Raw genomic sequence first — 18,408 nt, forward strand, 5'->3', positions numbered from 1 at the left:
GGTCGTAAGTCGAGGACTACCCAACCGGTCGTAAGTCGAGGACTTTCCCTGCCCGGGAGCGCCGCGCATGCGTGGTTCCGCCCCCTGCGCCGGCCGAGGCGTAGCTGGCAAGCGGCAGAGACGGAGCAGGCCGACCACCAGCTGGCCCAGCTCAAGGGAGGTAAGGCACCCGCCGGAAAAGGGGAAAAAAATGGCGGACCAAAAAAAATGGCGGACAGCCTTGCTTGGCGACCCCCATGAAATGGTCGATCGACCCCAAATGGGGTCCCGACCCACAGGTTGAGAACCACTGTAGTTTAATCATTCCAGTTGCTCTTCTCTGCACTTTTTCCAAAGTCCCAGCATCTTTTTTTGTAACGGGGTGACCAAAATTGGATGCAGTATTCCAGATGTGGCCTTACTAAGCGGTACTAAGACTTCACGGGATTTTGATTCTACGCCTGTTTATACTACCATTTACATTTACACTTTTGATCCTCTCACGGCAGTCTTCGCCTAAGGCGGCACCCTATTAGGCTCCTATACATAGCTGACCGTTTGGGGGAGGCGGGTGGTGGGCTAAAGGTGTTGGCCGAACCCAGCCCCAGCAGCAAAGACCGAGGGCGTCGTCACTAATTCCCTTTCGAATCAGCTGGCCGTAGCAGCTCTGGCCATGTGCAAAGGGTCGGAAGAAAAGCGCTCTATTTTCTTACCTCCATCATGATGGCAGCTTGGCCTCGGTGAAGCCAGCCGTTCCGGCAACTTATCCCCCCCTCAACGGAACCGCGCAGACCCTACACCACAACCAGGTCTGTTACCAACGGGCGCTTCCGGCAATGGTCACCGCCGCGACGGAAGTGACGTTTCGGCTCGCATCTGGAGCATGCGCAAAAGCGCGCCATTCGCAGAGCGAATCGACTCCGGACGGCTTGGGATGGCGGGAGGGGGGGGGGAAGGGGAGGTAGATGCGAGGCTAGAGGTTAGAGCAGTGTTTCTCAACCTTGACCATTTTAAGGCATGTGGACTTCAACTCCCAGAATTCCACAGCCAGCAATGCTGGCTGTGGAATTCTGGGAGTTGAAGTCCACATGCCTTAAAATGGTCAAGGTTGAGAAACACTGAGACAGAGGCTCAGGCAGGGGTCTTGGTGGCAGCAGCAGCAGCAGCAGCAATGAGAGAGCTGCGGATGAGAGCGAGGTGGAAGAAATAACGGCGATAAATGTCCTATAACCTATAATTCAGGGGGTAGGCAACCTTGGGTCTTTTATGACTTGTGGACTTCAATACCCAGAATGCCTGAACCAGACACGCCGGCTCAGGAATTCTGGGAGTTGAAGTACACAAGTCATAAAAGAGCCGAGGTTGCCTACCCCTGACCTATATTAATAGTTGAAATGTGTGAGACTTACTCCCAAGGTCCACGCGTGGGGGAAGTGCAGCTTAGCACTGTCAAATTCGGTAGATTGCTTATAAACTGAGAAGGGGAGATCGCAAGATCCACGTTCTGCTCTGCCTCTCCAGTTCCGGATTTGGTTCAAAAATCAAGAGTTTGGAAAATTGTGAATCGGGAAATTCTAAATTTTAAGTTTTCTGAAAACCAAAATAAATGGTTTGTAAAAGTTAAAACTAGTTTTGATGCTATTAAAGGAATGGAAAACTTAGAAGAATAGTAAGTATACCATACTTACTATATTATAGTAATGGTATATTATAGTAATAAAAGATCTATCCAGTTCTTTTTTGCAGCCACTCCTCCAGCCTTTAAGCAGAAAAGTATGTTGGCGTGATTTGTGATACCCTGACGAGCTCTAATTTGCGTCCGTAATAAGATTTGCTAGTAGAGGATTCCCGAGATAGTTGATCCTTAAGGAAATTCTGGGTTATCATTGGGCCATGTTGCATCCAGGCATTGAGAAGTATTAAGAGAAATTATAGAATTTAAGTAGCTGCAAAATAAATGCTTACACCTACTAAAGTCAACCAAAGCTAGGCTTTGGGTAAAAAATGCTGAAGTAGCCTGTTGAAAAATGAAAAGCACTTCAGGCAGAATGATTGCTAGATTTTTTTTTTAAGGCATATGGGGGAGGTTAATGGAGTGTGATTTTTTTTTTAAAAAAAGACAGTCTCCTATGCACTCCAAATATTCAACAAAAATCAAAAATATATTTTAGAAGTTTAGAAGAATATATTATGAAGTTTTAATAGTATTTCAGAGTTGTATACATCTTTGAACAACTTTCATCCTCTGGCTTCATTTTATATTTTGGGGCAAAAAGTGTCATTACAGATTCTGAACAGAAGAGAGTGTAGTTTAGCTTTGTTTCAGGACAAAGTACCATTAAGCAATTATATCAGTATCAAAAGATGAGGCTATTTTTTTCCCCACCCAAATGAAAAAATGCCAAAATCCAAACTGATGAAAGATTTAGGCTGGTTGGGGGTTGCAGTTCAATGCTTCTAGAGCAGGGGTCTTCAAACTTGGCCCTTTTATGACTTGTGGGCACCAACTCCCAGAATTCCTCAGCCAGGCACGCTGGCTGAGGAATTCTGGGAGTTGAAGTCCACAAGTCATTAAAATAGGGCCAAGTTTGAAGACCCCTGTTCTAGAGGCGACTAGGTTTAAAACAAAGCTATAGTCATCTGTACTTTAAATCTCAAGATTTGCTGAATTTATCAGAGTTTGAGTTTAAAGCTGCTTATTTCCTAATAAATAAAGGAATATCATGCTTTTGTTGCTGAAATTATCATCTGCAAATATCTGAGCATTTGTGGAAAGAAAAATTGTAAGATAAAATGTGCAAAACTGCAAATATATATGGTTAGGGTTTGCACTATGATGCTATTGCGTGCATTTTAAAATAATCTCAATTTGTGGCAGATAACCATGCCAGTAACCAAAATGGGATGACATACAAAATTCTAAAGAAACTAGGTGGCCATCAAGTTTCAAAATATATCACATATTAATAAGTCTTGCTTAATAATGGATTTTAAGATTTTCTTTGGAATAATTTTCATTAAATATATTGATAGTGAATTTTTAATAGTTAAGTGACTAAGAGCTATTCTGATAATTCCAATCCATTTTTTTTAAATCAGCCATTGATTTGTGTGTGTGTGTGTGTGTGTGTGTGTGTTATAAATAAGCAATAGAAAAAGAAGTGTTCCTTTTTTCAAACAAGTTATATTTAAAAATGTACATTTGGATTAAGTGTACTATGTGGACGATATAAATGAGTCGACCCCGTTTATTTTTGACCTTTGACGTAAGCAGAAGTCTTTTACAAAACCAACAAAGGAAACACTAATGTTATCTATCCAAGAGTAAATGTTCTTCAATAACGACGTTGTAAAACGACAGGAGTCTACTGTTTAACTCTATAGTCTCTATCTGAAATACAAACGAAACGACAAAATTTTCACAGAATAAACTTGCAACACCACTTGTGAAAAAACACTTTTAAATAAATAACTAGAGGGACACATTGCTTATATTTGGTCAAAAGTCTCTGTTCCCGGTGCTATGCACAAAGGCATAGCATTGATAAGAGAGTCACTGAGCGGTGGCCTTGACTCATCTGATAGGACAGGATATTTCACCACTGTTTGAATAAATCCAGTAAGGCAAACAATGCAAGTTAGCATCTCTGTCCCCCACTGGCTAAATAAATAACTTGGTAAATGAATGAAAACCCAAGGATGAACAAAATGCCTACCAACATCTTTACCTCCACTTCTATTTACATCAAAAACACTGTTCTCCATCCAACGTTAGCAATGCAGCTTATTTATATACCTCAGTCTCATAAAAAGCTCAGGCAAGACAATATGCTATAGGCTTAGTCATAATAGTTCAGAGAAACCATGATTGTCCTGTGTAATCCGTTTGTCTAATATGAACTGCAGTAGCAAATAGACATCTCTCTATGCTGTTGCAGTTCAAATTAGGCAATCATGGTGGCTTGTATTGGTCAACAGGATAATAAATATAGTCAAATAATTTCCCCTAAATGCTGCAAGACATTATTTGTGGTCTAGCTGGGAAGACTATTTTGTAATGTTAACACTGCTTTGGTGCACTATGTACTAATTGAACAATTGTCTATTTTACTTTGCTGATTTTATAGGTCATTGGATGCTATGTTCCACATTTTCCTGCTATAACACTGGTATATCAATAGATCAAACTATCTGTACATCAACATATCAATGAGATATGTTCAGGAATGGCTAATACAAAAAACATCAAATGTGGCATTCCTATATTTCATGTTATATATGTTCAGATCTTAGGATGCTAATTAGGTAGTGCTCCAAAGGCCTTATGACAAATTTATAAGAAGTTAGTTAAGATGTTGTGGTAAGAATGGGGAGGCCCTAGTTCTAGTCCTCCATCAGTCACGTAAGTTCACTAATTGTCTTGGATCAAATCATATTTCTCAGCACAATCTGTTTCATGGAGATGTGGAAAATTAGGAAGAAAGAATGCTATACAGTACACACACACACACACACACACACATTCCTTACTGTAAGGCAGACTATAACATAAGTAAATACCACTTCTTCACATATACTGGCAGTTTCCAGATTTCCCCTTCCAACTTCAACATCTATTACTTTATGGAATTGGATCACAATTCCTTCATTGGACAGGAGGCCATAGAAGGGATATTTTTAAAAAGAATACTGGTGGATGGTTTTCAGGTCTTTTAGTTGCAGAATCTTCTTTTCATAATTTATGTATTTATATGGTCACCCATCTTAATAACTGAGCAGCTAACACTACAATAAACGTGCATGTATGATAAAATAATATAGCCATCAAAATTTTGTTCTCTCAAAGATCAAGCTACCACAGAAAACCTACAGCAGTATTTTGAGCAGTGGGATAAATTCAGTATCATATAATATGGCTATACCACTTCTTTTAGCTTCAGCTGGCCTAATAAAGATTATTGCCCTATAATATAGACTTGGGAACTTTTCTGAAAGTTTGACAAGCATCTGCAGAAAACTGAGTTAATGTCAGAAAAAAAATAACATACAGTGATGCCATAACATAAATCCAAACCTTATGTTCTTCCATCCTAATTCCTGATGTAAACATGAGTTGTTTTTTTGTCACTTTCCTTTTCCTGTAAGGGTTACCATTTTTTTTTTGTCCAGTTGAAAAAATTGGTATCCATTATGTCAATAACTATGGGATTTGATTGTTTTAATTAGGACAAAATACAGTGTGAATTCCCAAACATAATTTTCCCTGATACAGAAACCCTGTTTTTTATGCAAGGAACACATTTACCATCCCGTTCACAATTGTTTTTCTTTATGCAAGCCTTAAAGCTCAATTGTACAATAAGGTTTGTAACTTGACAGACAAATTATGTTTTTACAAAGTGGTGCTGTGCTTCAGGTTGACGTTGTCATTTGACAGTACAAATTATACTGCAAAGAAGAATCTCCAAACTACAACAGCCGAAGTTGCTATTAGTCAAAGATATAAACCAAATTCAAAAAAATGTGTTAAAGCTCCACCGAATATTGATAATTTTGAATCACCTCCATTTGATTTCTGTAAATGAGCAGAACTATATTTAAAAAACTCATTGTTTCTGTGCTTAAGCTTATACATAGCAAAAAATATTGCTCAATTAGTGACTGTCCAGGCACAATAAGGTTAACTATTAGCTATTTGAACAGTTGGACCTATCAGGAATCAGTTAGTAGCCCTCATGATGATTCACTTATATAGGGGCTTGGATTTGCCTTCCTGAATTTGGGGGAAATACTGGAAAGATGTTCAAGCGACTCAGTATCATGAAACTACTATTGCTCTTCCTTCTTTCCATTGCTCTGGTTAAATCTGGCGACCCTGCAGACTATGATGAAGATGAGGTTAGAATATAACTTCTTTTATATAGTAGCATAATTTCCATTTCACTTAGATTAAAACATATTTCTAATTTGTATAAACGAAAGTTTAATTTTCAACTTAACCTAAGAAAAAAGTACTGCACTTTTGCCCATCCGAGTACATATTTTTAAAAAATTTCTCTTCTCTTCTCTTTTCTTCTTCTTTTCTTCATACAGGCAACTGTTGCACCACCGGTAAGAATCTTTTTTTAAAAAAAATATATTAAAATAGATAGCCTATATGTGTTTATACTTGTTTTTGTGTTAGACTGCATTCGGATAATGGGTTGATAGTTTCCTATCAAATTCCTTAATGCAGAAAAATCCATATACAGAAAAATTGAAATTGTCTGAAAAAATTAAATTCCAAAGCAAATTTTATCACTACTTGGAATGAAATCTGGCAGATATAAGGGGAACCAGCATCATTTATGGTATCTTTATACTCCTCTGGTTATGGTTCTAAAAAGAATGTAAGAAGAAAGAATATGGAAGTGTTTTTCATTCCTCTATGTCTATGGAGTTTCTCAGTCATCCATGTCATTCCTATAGTTAAATGGGTGGAGTATAGGATCATTGATCTTCATAATGCACACTGAAGATATCTGAAACAAAATCCTATTGTCTGAGTAGGTAATCATTGAACTTTTTAGAAATTAAATATATATTCTACATTAGTCTAAAGGCAATATTAAATTTTCTTAATTTAATAAATACAATTTTATTATGCTTAATATACATTTGTAAATTAATTTTTAAATTTTTTTGAAATGAAATCTGGTATTAGATTATTTACCAGCAAAATATTATACAAAATGTATGATTAACATGCTAATTAGTGACAAGCCATATAGCTAATATATACATATGTACATAGCATAATACATATATGTGTGTAATCTAAGAAAGTAAAGCTTGTTTCTCTTCATATTTGTAGCCATAGGGCCTCAAGTTGCTATCTTTTTGAGTACAAAATATTTTAACTACTTTCCAACTTATTTTAAATTTATCTTTTGTTCTATAAAATGTCGTGTGAGAAATTTTGGAAATATAAAACCAAGCTCTTCCATGATTTTTGAACTCTGATTTCTTATATCCAGATCCAAAGCCCACATCCACGGAACGTGTTATTCATAAAGTGGATATATATATAAGCCGTAAGATCTTCATGTCATGAAACTTTTTCCTAGTTACTTTAAACTGATATCCTTTGGCTTTTGTTTCTTTTTCCTTTTTGCACATGTGGATTTTTAAATTTCATTTGGTTAGTCTTGGTGATTTATTCTTAGGCCATATGTTCAGCTAAGGTGGGCTTCTGTAAGTGGAGTGCAAAAATTTGGATGACTATTATTAGTCTTCCATTTTTTTCTTTTTAAGCCCAGCAACGATATTTTATGATTAAACTATCCAGCACCCTCTTTTTCCCAACAAAAGCTATATATGTGGAGGGGATAATATTTGACAGCATTAAGCAGAAGGAGGTCAAGCTTTTCGCCATGCTGTTTCCCTCTTCTAATATATTTAGAGGCTTCTTCTCCTCCATGTGGTTTCAGATCAACTTTTATTGTGCATTATATTGAACAATTCAGGTGCTCCCAATATAAATCCTGCATACAGACACATTTTGGAGATGTGTGTTGCTTGCTGCTTCCGTCAACAAACTAACACTTGAAATGAGTTTCCCATGCATTCTGTGTGGTTCCAACCCTCATGGTGTTCCATAAAGCCATCAAGACATGTGGTGAAATGGATGGGGCTCATTAATTGGGCTTGTTGATGGTTACTTTTTTTCTAGGCTGTATATTGTTCCCAAATCCCATTTGGGTTTAGGTTTGTATTGGTTTCTATGTTAGTTATTTGTGACCTACCTAGAGACAGTTGGAGTTGGACGATATCTAAATTGAATTAAGTAAACAAAGAGGCTGGAATCCTATTTCTCCATTTTTGGGAATAAATCCCATTGAGCTAATGGGTTTTACATTTGAGTAAAGATATATAACGAGAATTAATTTGTTAATGTTAATTTTGTAAAACCATGGCTCAATCACATCACGTTTGCAATCATAAATCCATTTTTCTGAGAGTAATAGAGCTTTTTTCTGAGTAGGTATATAGCAGTGATGGCAAAACTTTTAGAGACCCAGTGCCCAAATTGCAACCCCAAACCCACCTATTTATCACCGGGTGCTGGAGGGGCGTGGCCGCAGTGGTCATGGCAGACTGGGTGGGCGGGGCCAGGGCAGCGGGAGCCAGGTTCTCGCCATCTCCGGGGCATGGCACGCGTGCCCACAGAGAGGGCTCACGCGTGCCATAGGTTCGCCACCACTGGTATATAGTGTGAATTAGGACTCTGCATACTCTGTGCATACTATAATAATAGAAGACAACAGCCCTTTGAAAGAAGAGGTGTATTAGTCTGTGGAATGATGAATAATTACTTGTTTGTGCCTTAATATTTTTCTGTGGATGGAATGAGGTAAGCCTAATGGAAAGAATACATACTTATTTTGGTGTCAACTTGATGTCTCAAGGAAACTCAGGATATAAATTTAACAAAATAAGAAACCAAGAAAAATACAATTCACAGAAATATGGCACAGCTTGTTTTCACATGCATTTGCGTCACTTTTTTTTTGAGAATTTGATTGTCTGTGTTTTTTGCTAGAAAATCTTTCATCTTGAAAATTCTGACTGTTTGCAGTTTGTAATAGTATTTTTCCTTGCTGTTAAATAGATTGAAAATAAAGGTGACATTGCACGAGGACACAGGCCATTGAACAAGAAATGGGAGGCACTTCCGACTCTCAAGCCAGCTCCTCTTCCTCCGGTTGGTGGTATAAGGTATCAAGCTCGTCCAACCAAAAAACCTGTTACTGGTGCAAAGCAAGAGCCAATCGTTTACCCTGATAGCGGAGGCTGCAAACACTTGGCAGAGGAACTGGTAGGTGTTAGTTGTACTGAGGTAGAGTTGGGCTAGAACGGGTAGGCAACCTTGGCTCTTTTATGACTTGTGGACTTCAATAACCAGAATTCCTGAACCAGCCATGCTGACTGAGGAATTTTGGGAGTTGAAGTCCACAAGTCATAAAAGAGCCAAGGTTGCCTATCCCTGGGCTAGAATGTTTAAGAATAAATAATACATTGCTTTCATTAAAGTTTCCTTTGCAGATTGATTGTGCATTTTATTAAATTGAATGTTTATATGCATGTCCATTTATTATGTGACCATTTGCTATAATAATAAACCATTTCAAATAGAATTCACACATACACACATACACAAACTGTCAACGCTGCAAATACTGTATATTCTTGCTTTGACAATATGCAGAACTGTCTGGTATTTTTATAGTTAAACCAGGCAACAGGGAATAAGGGAGGAGAATAAGGATAGCCCAGGAGAAAGAAACCGGAAGTAAATCACATCTTCCAAGTTGATTGGAAGATGTGAACCATGACCCCAAAATAAGGGGGTGGGAAATGCTTAGAATGTATATGCGTAACGGAAGAGAAGCCAGACCTAAGCATTTCCACCATGCTGTAATAAATGCTTTTAGGAAAAAATATGCCTGAAAGTCCTTTTAAGTGTTTCGTTAATCAGACACTTGACACAAACATTGATTCCTAGGAAGATTGTTTTAGAACTTTTTTGTACTCAAATTAGGTGGTTTCGATAATTGTTTGAGTATATATATCATCTCTTTCACTATTTGCCTGATATTTGCGGCAGAGATGTCCTTTCTCGTAGGATGCCATAAGGCATCCAGTTCAGAATGCTGTTAGGCTCATTTCCTTACCACATAACTTTGCTTGAAGAAAGAAAGGACAGGACCAGACAGCTGAGTCTCATTCATTTTTTTTTAACTCTTTAGGGCTCCTCCCAGGTACTTGTGATGGCACTCTGGGGAAAAGGCTTCCATATTTCTGCAAGCCTCCATGCATAGCACCCTTCGTCTCACTAGATCCATTGGATACCCTATATATCATAAAGAATTATTACATGGGAAACATTACTTGTATTGGTGCGAGGTGTTTTTAAGAGGAGAGATTTTTATAAAGCTCACAGCAAAAACAGAAAAGGATTAATCTCAACCATCTTGTTTAGTGTAGTTTTGATACTGAAGAGAGCTATCCCAACAGAACCTTTTTAAAGGTTTTTTTTTATCATTTATAATTTTGAATTAACCCACTGAATTTGTTGTTCTTTTTAAGGGTGTATTATGTCCAACTGGTTGTGAGCTGAGAACTGAACTGTTGAAGCAAGAAAATACAGTGAAGCCAACTCTTAAGGAGCTAAGAGACAAAGCACAGAACCTACACCAGTCCTCTACGACTATTAATAATTATGCCCATTTATTGGACGAACGTTTAGCCAAAAGACAGAAACAATATACAGGTAACGCCTAATAGAGTAATGTGTCAAACAGTAAATTAATATGTAGGCAAAACTACCTTGTTTTCATCATGAAAGTTTTGTTTTTTTTTAAACAAATGAAGGGTAGCAAACAATATGAACATGCAAACACATTCTACAAAATAAGTACATTTGAATCAAGTACACTTAAATCCCGTGACTTAAGTCCCAACAGTTCTTTTTCAGAAGGCAACTGGGCTTTCTTTTTCCTTGAAAACGTTTGCTTATTCAGAACTGAAGAAGCTTTTTGGATGAGAAGCAAAATGTCTTCAAGTAAAAACAAAGTCCAGTTGCCTTTTGAAAAAGCAGTTTTGGAACTACTATGACCTGGATGACGGAGAATCTCCATAGACACGCGATTTAAGCCAAAAGGTTGACAAGTGATGCAAACTTAATAAACAAAGCTTATATGGTAGAGACAACAATTTTCTACTTTCTGTGTGTTTGCTATAATATCTATAAAAATAATTGTAATCACTGTTGCCTTTTCTTTATAGTTATACATTTGGTAATGTAAATAACAGTTTACTAGTATAATCCTCACTTTATTTAAAAGAGAGTCCTACTAAACTAATAAAATTAGAGTTGTTGCATTCCAGTCCACACTTTACTTGCAATCTTTTAAATAGACTTGCATATCTTTGGTTGCAAAATCTGTTTGTGAAATTTGTCATGCATATCAGTACGTCAAGTTTGTCACATCAATTGGTTCTCAATCCGAGTAACTAATGATTCCAAACCCTGGGTTATTAAATGCTTTTGATGCATATTTTCTTTCATTTGTGACTATTAACCATTTTTCCTGGGAATGATGAGACCTATAATAATCTAGGAACCCAAGAGAGAAAAATACTTAAATTAATAATAGTATCTGTCTTGCGTACTGGATCCAGTAAGCATATATTTGCCTCAATCATTGGTGATCTTTGTCTAAGAAGAAAAGGGGAAGGAAGTTTGGGATTTGATTTATAAAACTAATTTGCAGTTATTTATTTTGCACATAGTGCCACCTGTTCATAGAAATTTACAAAGATTGGAAAATCTGTCTTCTTATATCCTGGAGCGTAGTAGAGGAATTAGAAGAAAATGGAACGTCTTAATATCTTGTTAAATGTATTTTGTTGTTGTTCTTTTTAAAAAGCCTACCACCTCTTTACATTCATTTCTTTTCTCTCTCCAGATAATCAGAATTTAATTTCCCAATATAACAGAGAACTTGAGGAACACTACATTTACATCAAAGAGCAATTAGATAACAGTGTTCCATCCAGTTTACGACTTCTTCGTTCAGTTGTGGATACTTTGAACAAAAAATTACAAAAACTAGAAAACGCCATTACAACACAGTTGTCTGAATGCCAAACCTCTTGTACAGTTTCTTGCAATATCCCAGTAGTGAGTGGCAAAGGTAATGTTTCAATTCTCCCACTTGCTTTGCTCTAGAAATGGGACAGATTCTTAGACAATTTTGGATACCACTATGGGGAGATCCTTACATTTCAGTCTCCTCTGAGAGACTTCCTGCAAAGTCAACATTGCCCATTGCTTTGTATCTTTGGATTACCGACATTTGTCCTGGATAATTGCACTACATAATACTGATGCACCTTTTGAATCCAACATCCCTAGATTCTCATGTTGTCCCTTACGGCCCTTGTAACTGGCCATTGACAGTTCTGGGGTGGAAATGAGAATCTTCAAGGACTACATGCCAATATGGTTAGATGTGAAGCCTGTGATGTATGAAGCTAGAGTTATGTGTGGATGGGCTACCTTTATACTTTGATTTCCTTCCTTCCTTCCTTCCTTCCTTCCTTCCTTCCTTCCTTCCTTCCTTCCTTCCTTCCTTCCTTCCTTCCGTCCTGGAAAAGAAGTTATTTGTGACTATGGAGAACCTTTGAAATTAAGTCAAGAAATGCTGCATTTATAGCTCCACAAGTTATCCTTTCTAGCCTGCAGCAAGCTGATTGTTTGTTGCTTTCCTTGCTCTTATTTCTCAACCATTTAAAGGAATATGTGAGAACTAATTCTTGGACTTTAAGTTAATAGTAGATATTTTAAAAGTATCTCTTTATTTCTTGTACTATATCTCATGGGCTCATTTGTCAGGAAAGCTTGCATTCAGACATTGTTTGAAGTTAGACTTCACAACAAACACAACAGAAATTTTGACTCCATAAACTCATTACCATATTCAAAAATAGCAAGAGCATCATAAGTGTGACATGACTTGATAAATTCCATTCGTTCGGATAAGAAAGAAGTCATGTATATAGAGAAGATTTGTCTAATGCAGAAGAAATAAATAAAGATAGTCTCAAATTTTACATCCTAGACATTTTTCTCCCACCTTGCTTGGTTATTCCTCCCTTAACCTTGAGAGTTGGATACATAAGTTCCATGTTTATATAATAGTTATTTTTTACCTCAGCACTGATGGCTTCTATATGGCCAAATTCAAGCCTTACAGTGGGATGGACGAAAGAATGTCCAAATCAGCATTTCTAAAAATGCATTTAGTCCTAGGTAAGGCAGAGATCCCAAAAGCAAGTAGACACTTGAAAATTCTCTGGTAGATGTTTATTGCAGATTAAAATCTTCAAGTCTTCCCGTGCAGTTTAAATTATGTGATAAATTTATGTAGTTCAGACAATTACTTATTCCTCTGTTCAGAACATTTTCGTTGATCACTAAACTAGATAATGGATTTCTGTTTGCAGAGTGTGAAGACATATATAGAAAAGGAGGTGAAACGTCTGAGTTGTACCTTGTTCAGCCCGATCCTTTCTTTAAGCCATTCAGAGCGTATTGTGATATGACTACAGAAAATGGAGGTAATTGTTAAGCTAGTATTCTTAATCAAAATTGTTTCACATGATGGATCCATTGCCTTTATAATAGCCACTTACCTCTTCAAGTACTGTATGTGTGCCATGATAAGAGCAAAAAAACAAGAACACCCACTTCTAAATGCTGGGATCTTATTTTCTAGGCCAGGGCTTTTCAACCTTTTCACCCATTGTACCCCTTTTAGGATATGGCAATATCCGAGTACCACCAGTCGCCTAGCAAGGTGTCAAAAACTTGATGACAAAAAAAAAGGAAAAAAGTGATCAAGTACAGGTAGTCCTTGACTTACAACAGTTCACTTAGTGACTGTTCGAACTTACAATGGCACTGAAAAAAGTGTCACCCAAGCCACAGCCGAGCAAGACACCTGCCTGCCCACCCGGCGGTGCTCTTCTTCCTGTCTGAGGTTTTCATTGTTGTGAGCATTTCTGTTGGGATTGGCAGCGGGGGTGGGGGGTGTTTGGTTTTTATTCCCCCCGTCTGCTGGGTGGTTGCAGCAGGTTTTGGTCACCTCACATGACACTGGGACCGTCATAAATATGAATCAATTGCCACGCATCTGAATGTACAGTAAATCACAAGACCCTGGAGATGCTGCAACATTCCAGCTGATTGGCGCTTCTTCAGGGCTCAGCAGTAGCGCCAGGATCAGCGCCGAGCTCCAGCTGGAGCCTGGTGCTGATCCTGGCGCTTCCGCTGAGCCCTGACAGCCCCTGGCGCTTCCGCTGAGCAAACAGCCCTGCAGCTCCAGCCATCTCTCGCTCAGGCTTGTGCGGTGCTGCTACCGGTTCAGCTCATTCCCCTCCCCCGCTACCACTTTTCTAGGATGGTTGCGTACCACCTGCCAGGTGCCAATGTACCACAGGTGGTACCCGTACCACTGGTTGAAAAGCCCTGTTCTAGGCAATAGACTGAGCATAGAAGAGGAGGGCAAACGATTGGCTAAGCATAACAGTGTTAACAAGGTGGAGTCCATTCAGAGTAGGAAATCTACAAAGGTCATCTTGTCCGTTCCCCATCCTCTAGTTCTCAAGCTTTATGGAAATATTTCACGAAAGTGGACTATATAATAGTTTTATAATTATAAAACTTAAAACTATAATTTATAATTTTGAACAGGTTGGCTTCTAATTCAAAACCGCCAAGATGGGAGTGTTGGCTTTGGAAGAAAATGGGATGCATATAAAAAAGGGTTTGGAAATATTGCTTACAGTGGTGGTAAAAACTACTGTGACACCCCAGGTAAGAATCTGTTTTCCAGCAGTGTTTATCAATACATAATTAACAATTGTCTCTGCTAAGCAAGATGAAACATAATATTTTCTTTTTAAATAAATTTTTTTTATTCAAAAGTTAAAATGCAAAACTCAAAAAAATAATTCACAGAAGCAAATAAAAAACAAAGCAATTAAAAGTGCATTAAAAAAACACAAATACATATACATATATTACCCCCCACATTGATTACTGATAAATATATTACAACAATATTACTTTCCCACCCCTTGCAAAACAGGCTCACTTTTTTCAAATTTCTAATTCTATTCACAAATTGTTAATGTGTCCTGTATCTACTATATTAATGGTCAAATAGTTAACAGGAGGAACAACAAATAAACAAACCAAAAACAAGATTAAAATTTCAAAACCCTCTGTTAACAAACCATTATTGTATTCAACTCATAGAAAGTATACTACCTCTTTATACTTTAATCTATCCAAAGTCATCCCAACAGTTAACTCTAATTCGTCCTGGATCAAATATTCACGATTGTTTCTTAATACCATCTCTTATCAATTGTTGTTTGATTAAATATAATAGATCCATTCTCCAAAGTTGATCTATCTTCCCGAAAAAGTCCAACTCTAGTTGTTTTTGAGTTAAGTATAATAAATCCATTCTCCAATCTCTTTTAATCTTCTTAGAGAAAACCAATTTGGTCAGTTTTTTGCTGTTGTAAAAGAGGGCAAGCCTGAATTTTGGCTTTTGCAGTTCTCACTAGAAAGTGTAATCTTTAAAATTTCTCATCCTGGGTGGGTCCATGGTTGTCTGATAACCATCTTGGGTCATTCCTAAGTGCTGCCATTCAAATCCAGGCACCAACCTGCCAAAGCTTGGCAGCAAGATTAGCAGCTCATCAGCAGGAGAAAAAAAAAAAACCTTACTGTCCAGCAGCTATTTTGGGGAGGAGACTGAGACTATATTTCCTTTTGTAGTCTTCATTACTTTCTGTTCTAACTGTTCTATTATCTACATTTGTACTCTTCTTTCAGGTGGGAATACAAATCAAAGTGTCAGTTTTGGCCTTTAATCTTTTAAATTTGTCAGTGTTTGCTTGAATTTTCTATTAATGCATAAATTATCTATACCAAAGGAATGTCAAGAAACATTTTTCCTTAATTGCCTAACAGTTGTGGAACTTTCCTTCCTTAGAGGTTCCTTAGAGACTTCCAAGCTACATCTGAAGTTAAATATATTACCTGCAATCTAGTGTAAAGTGCAATTTAGTGTAAAATTATATGCTAATATTAGCTGTACCCCGCCACGCGCTGCTGTGGCTCAGTCTGGTAAAAGCGTGTGTTGCTTTTACGTCCAACAGATGGCGCTGTTTTTCAAAAAAGCATGTTTTTACCTGTCACAGGTGTGACATCTATATAATAGTAGGTATATAAAAACACGCGCGTATTCGATTGCAACGTTGTGTCAAAATTTCAAAGCAATCAGTGAAGAAATTTCAGAGATTTAAGATTTTGAACAAACGAACATTTACATTTTTATTTATATATAGATAATAGATAATGAATGCAGAGAGAATCTTTGTTTTGATATAGACTGCCGTGTTCAGAAAAAGAAAGGTTTACTTCTTCACTCTTTCCACATATCAGTTTAGAAATATCCCCTGCTACTAGTTTTCCATGCATTGTCGTCTCACTTCAAAATGAGCCAAACTTTGTGGAAAGGATAGAGAGGAGGATTTTCACTATGACAGTTGTCAATTTCTATCAGCTGCAGTTTGGTTCACGGAGTGTTTTGGTTAGACATGCATTTCAGAATCTTTGTCAAGTTGCCTTTTATTGACCTCAATAAAAAGAACATTCAAGCCACCAGTCCCCAGCCATTCTTTTAAGTATGGACTCGGAATACTGCAAAAGGTAAATAAGTACATATAAATCAGTTTTTTTTTTCATACATTCATAATGACTTTGGCTCAGTTATTATGGTATAGGTTTATGACAAGTTGAAGAGACTGCTTAAAATTTGATGAAAAGAGCTTCAGGGGATTTATTTTGTGTCACAGGTGAATATTGGCTTGGAAACGACAAAATCAATCAGATTTCCAAATTGGGGCCTACTGAACTTTTAATTGAACTGGAAGATTGGGAAGGCGCTAAAGTTATGGCCCACTATAGAGGCTTCAGTATTCAGAATGAAAACAGCAAATACCAGCTCTCTGTTAGTAACTACAGGGGTACAGCTGGAAACGCACTTTTAGAAGGAGCTTCACAGCTATTTGGTGAAAACAGGACAATGACAATCCATAACGGCATGTTCTTTAGCACTTTTGACAGAGACAATGATGGATGGTAAGTATATGCATTTTCACTTGGTTTCTTTATAGTTTTATATAGCACCTGCAAAACGTTTTTGAATCATCCTCCTACAGAGGATTTTGGGGTAATTTTTTTTTGATAGTTCCTTATGAATAAGCTCTGTTGAACTCAGTGAAATTCATTACTGAAATTCATATGATTTGTCCAATTTTTATCCCACTTTTCCTGTGGGAACTCATGATGGGAGAAAAAGTATTCTTTCCTCCGTTCCATGTATGGAACAAATTAGGTTGTGAGAAAGTGACTGACTGAAATTTATCTAGTGCAGCGGTTCTCAACCTATGGGTCGTGACCCCATTTGGGGTCGATCGACCATTTCATGGGGGTCGCCAAGCAAGGCTGTCCGCCATTTTTTTTGTCCACCATTTTTTTGTCCGCCATTTTTTTCCCCTTTTCCGGCGGGTGCCTTACCTCCCTTGGGCTGGGCCAGCTGGTGGTCGGCCTGCTCCGTCTCTGCCGCTTGCCAGCTACGCCTCGGCCGGCGCAGGAGGCGGAACCACGCATGCGTGGCACTCCTGGGCAGGGAAAGTCCTCGACTTACGACCGGTTGGGTAGTCCTCGACTTACGACCGGTTTAGTCCTCGACTTACGACCGGTTTAGTCCTCGACTTACGACCGGTTGGGGGTCGCGGCATTAAAAAGGTTGAGAACCACTGATCTAGTGAGTTCCCGTGGTTGAGATGGACTTGAATCTCAGTCTGTTTACTTTTAATCCAATACCATTACCATTCTAACTCTCCATTAGAGGTGTATAGTGTTGCTTTTCTATCTGGAAAAGATTATAAAGGGTAGCCAAAAGGTAAAATTATGAGTATCCAGCATTCATTTTTGGGACAACTGATCTCCTAGAGCAGCTAAATCGATTAAAAAAACTAACCTTATCTGGGTAAGATATAACTGTTTCTGAATTTGCTATTCCATATATAAAAATTATGTTAAAGCAATACATCACATTGCTTTGTTTGGGGTTTAAGAAGGTTTCAGGTACAGTAAATATTAAATGAATCCAATTTATTGGGAAATACAGATATTTAAAAGTGCAACATCTCAAATCAAAGAAGCCAAAACTAGAATGTTTCTATTATTTTTGTTATGTGTGTCACAGCAGTGGATATATATACACATAGTAAGATAAGGCAAGATTCATAGTATGTATTTACATTTCAGTTATGGTATCTATTCTTTTAAATGTTTTGTGTAATTAATTCACAGGATACACCCAGATCCCAAAAAGCAATGCGCTAAAGAAGATGGCGGTGGATGGTGGTATAATCGTTGTCATTCAGCCAATCCAAATGGCAGATACTACTGGGGTGGACACTACACCCCAGAAATGGCAAAACATGGAACAGATGATGGAACTGTGTGGATGAGTTGGAAAGGATCCTGGTATTCACTCAAAGAAGTGAGCCTGAAGCTGAGACCAATTTCCCAGTCTTAGTAACAATGATTATTTAAATAAATAATTGCAAGTTTCTGTGTTTACATCTGTTTCATGATACTCAACTTTTACTTTGCATAAAAGCAGCAAAAGAACAATAAAGCAATTCTTCCTTGATGGATCTGTTTAAATGCATTTTGATAAAAATGGAAAGACTATGCTGGAAATGAATCTACCAACCCCTCAAAACAATGTT

General features: G+C 37.7%; 2 protein-coding genes across 2 annotated transcripts in view; one reads left to right on the plus strand and one right to left on the minus strand.

The window, feature by feature from the left end:
* The window catches only part of PLRG1 (pleiotropic regulator 1), a 28,540-nt gene extending 27,729 nt beyond the window's left edge, over positions 1-811 (minus strand). The window contains exon 1 of the mRNA XM_015819548.1: positions 693-811. Within this exon, the coding sequence (XP_015675034.1) occupies positions 693-701 (9 nt within the window). The 5' untranslated portion in view covers positions 702-811. The remainder of the gene's footprint in view (positions 1-692) is intronic.
* A 4,967-nt stretch (positions 812-5,778) lies between these two features.
* On the plus strand, positions 5,779-18,212 carry FGB (fibrinogen beta chain). The gene is made up of 9 exons (XM_015819556.1): positions 5,779-5,877; positions 6,073-6,090; positions 8,630-8,836; positions 10,108-10,291; positions 11,490-11,717; positions 13,030-13,143; positions 14,279-14,401; positions 16,459-16,744; positions 17,984-18,212. Exons 1-9 carry the CDS (start codon positions 5,779-5,781, stop codon positions 18,210-18,212), a joined length of 1,488 nt encoding a protein of 495 aa, XP_015675042.1.
* The last annotated feature ends 196 nt before the right edge of the window (positions 18,213-18,408 follow it).

The sequence above is a fragment of the Protobothrops mucrosquamatus genome, unplaced genomic scaffold, assembly GCF_001527695.2.
Source record: "Protobothrops mucrosquamatus isolate PMUCROS unplaced genomic scaffold, P.Mucros_1.0 scaffold945, whole genome shotgun sequence".
Lineage (NCBI taxonomy): Eukaryota > Metazoa > Chordata > Lepidosauria > Squamata > Viperidae > Protobothrops > Protobothrops mucrosquamatus.

Coding starts and splice junctions, on each gene's coding strand:
- FGB (XM_015819556.1), top strand. CDS start 5,779: ATGTTCAAGCGACTCAGTATCATGAAACTACTATTGCTCTTCCTTCTT. Junction 8,837..10,107: donor AACACTTGGCAGAGGAACTG/GTAGGTGTTAGT, acceptor GTTCTTTTTAAG/GGTGTATTATGTCCAACTGG. Junction 10,292..11,489: donor AAGACAGAAACAATATACAG/GTAACGCCTAAT, acceptor TTCTCTCTCCAG/ATAATCAGAATTTAATTTCC.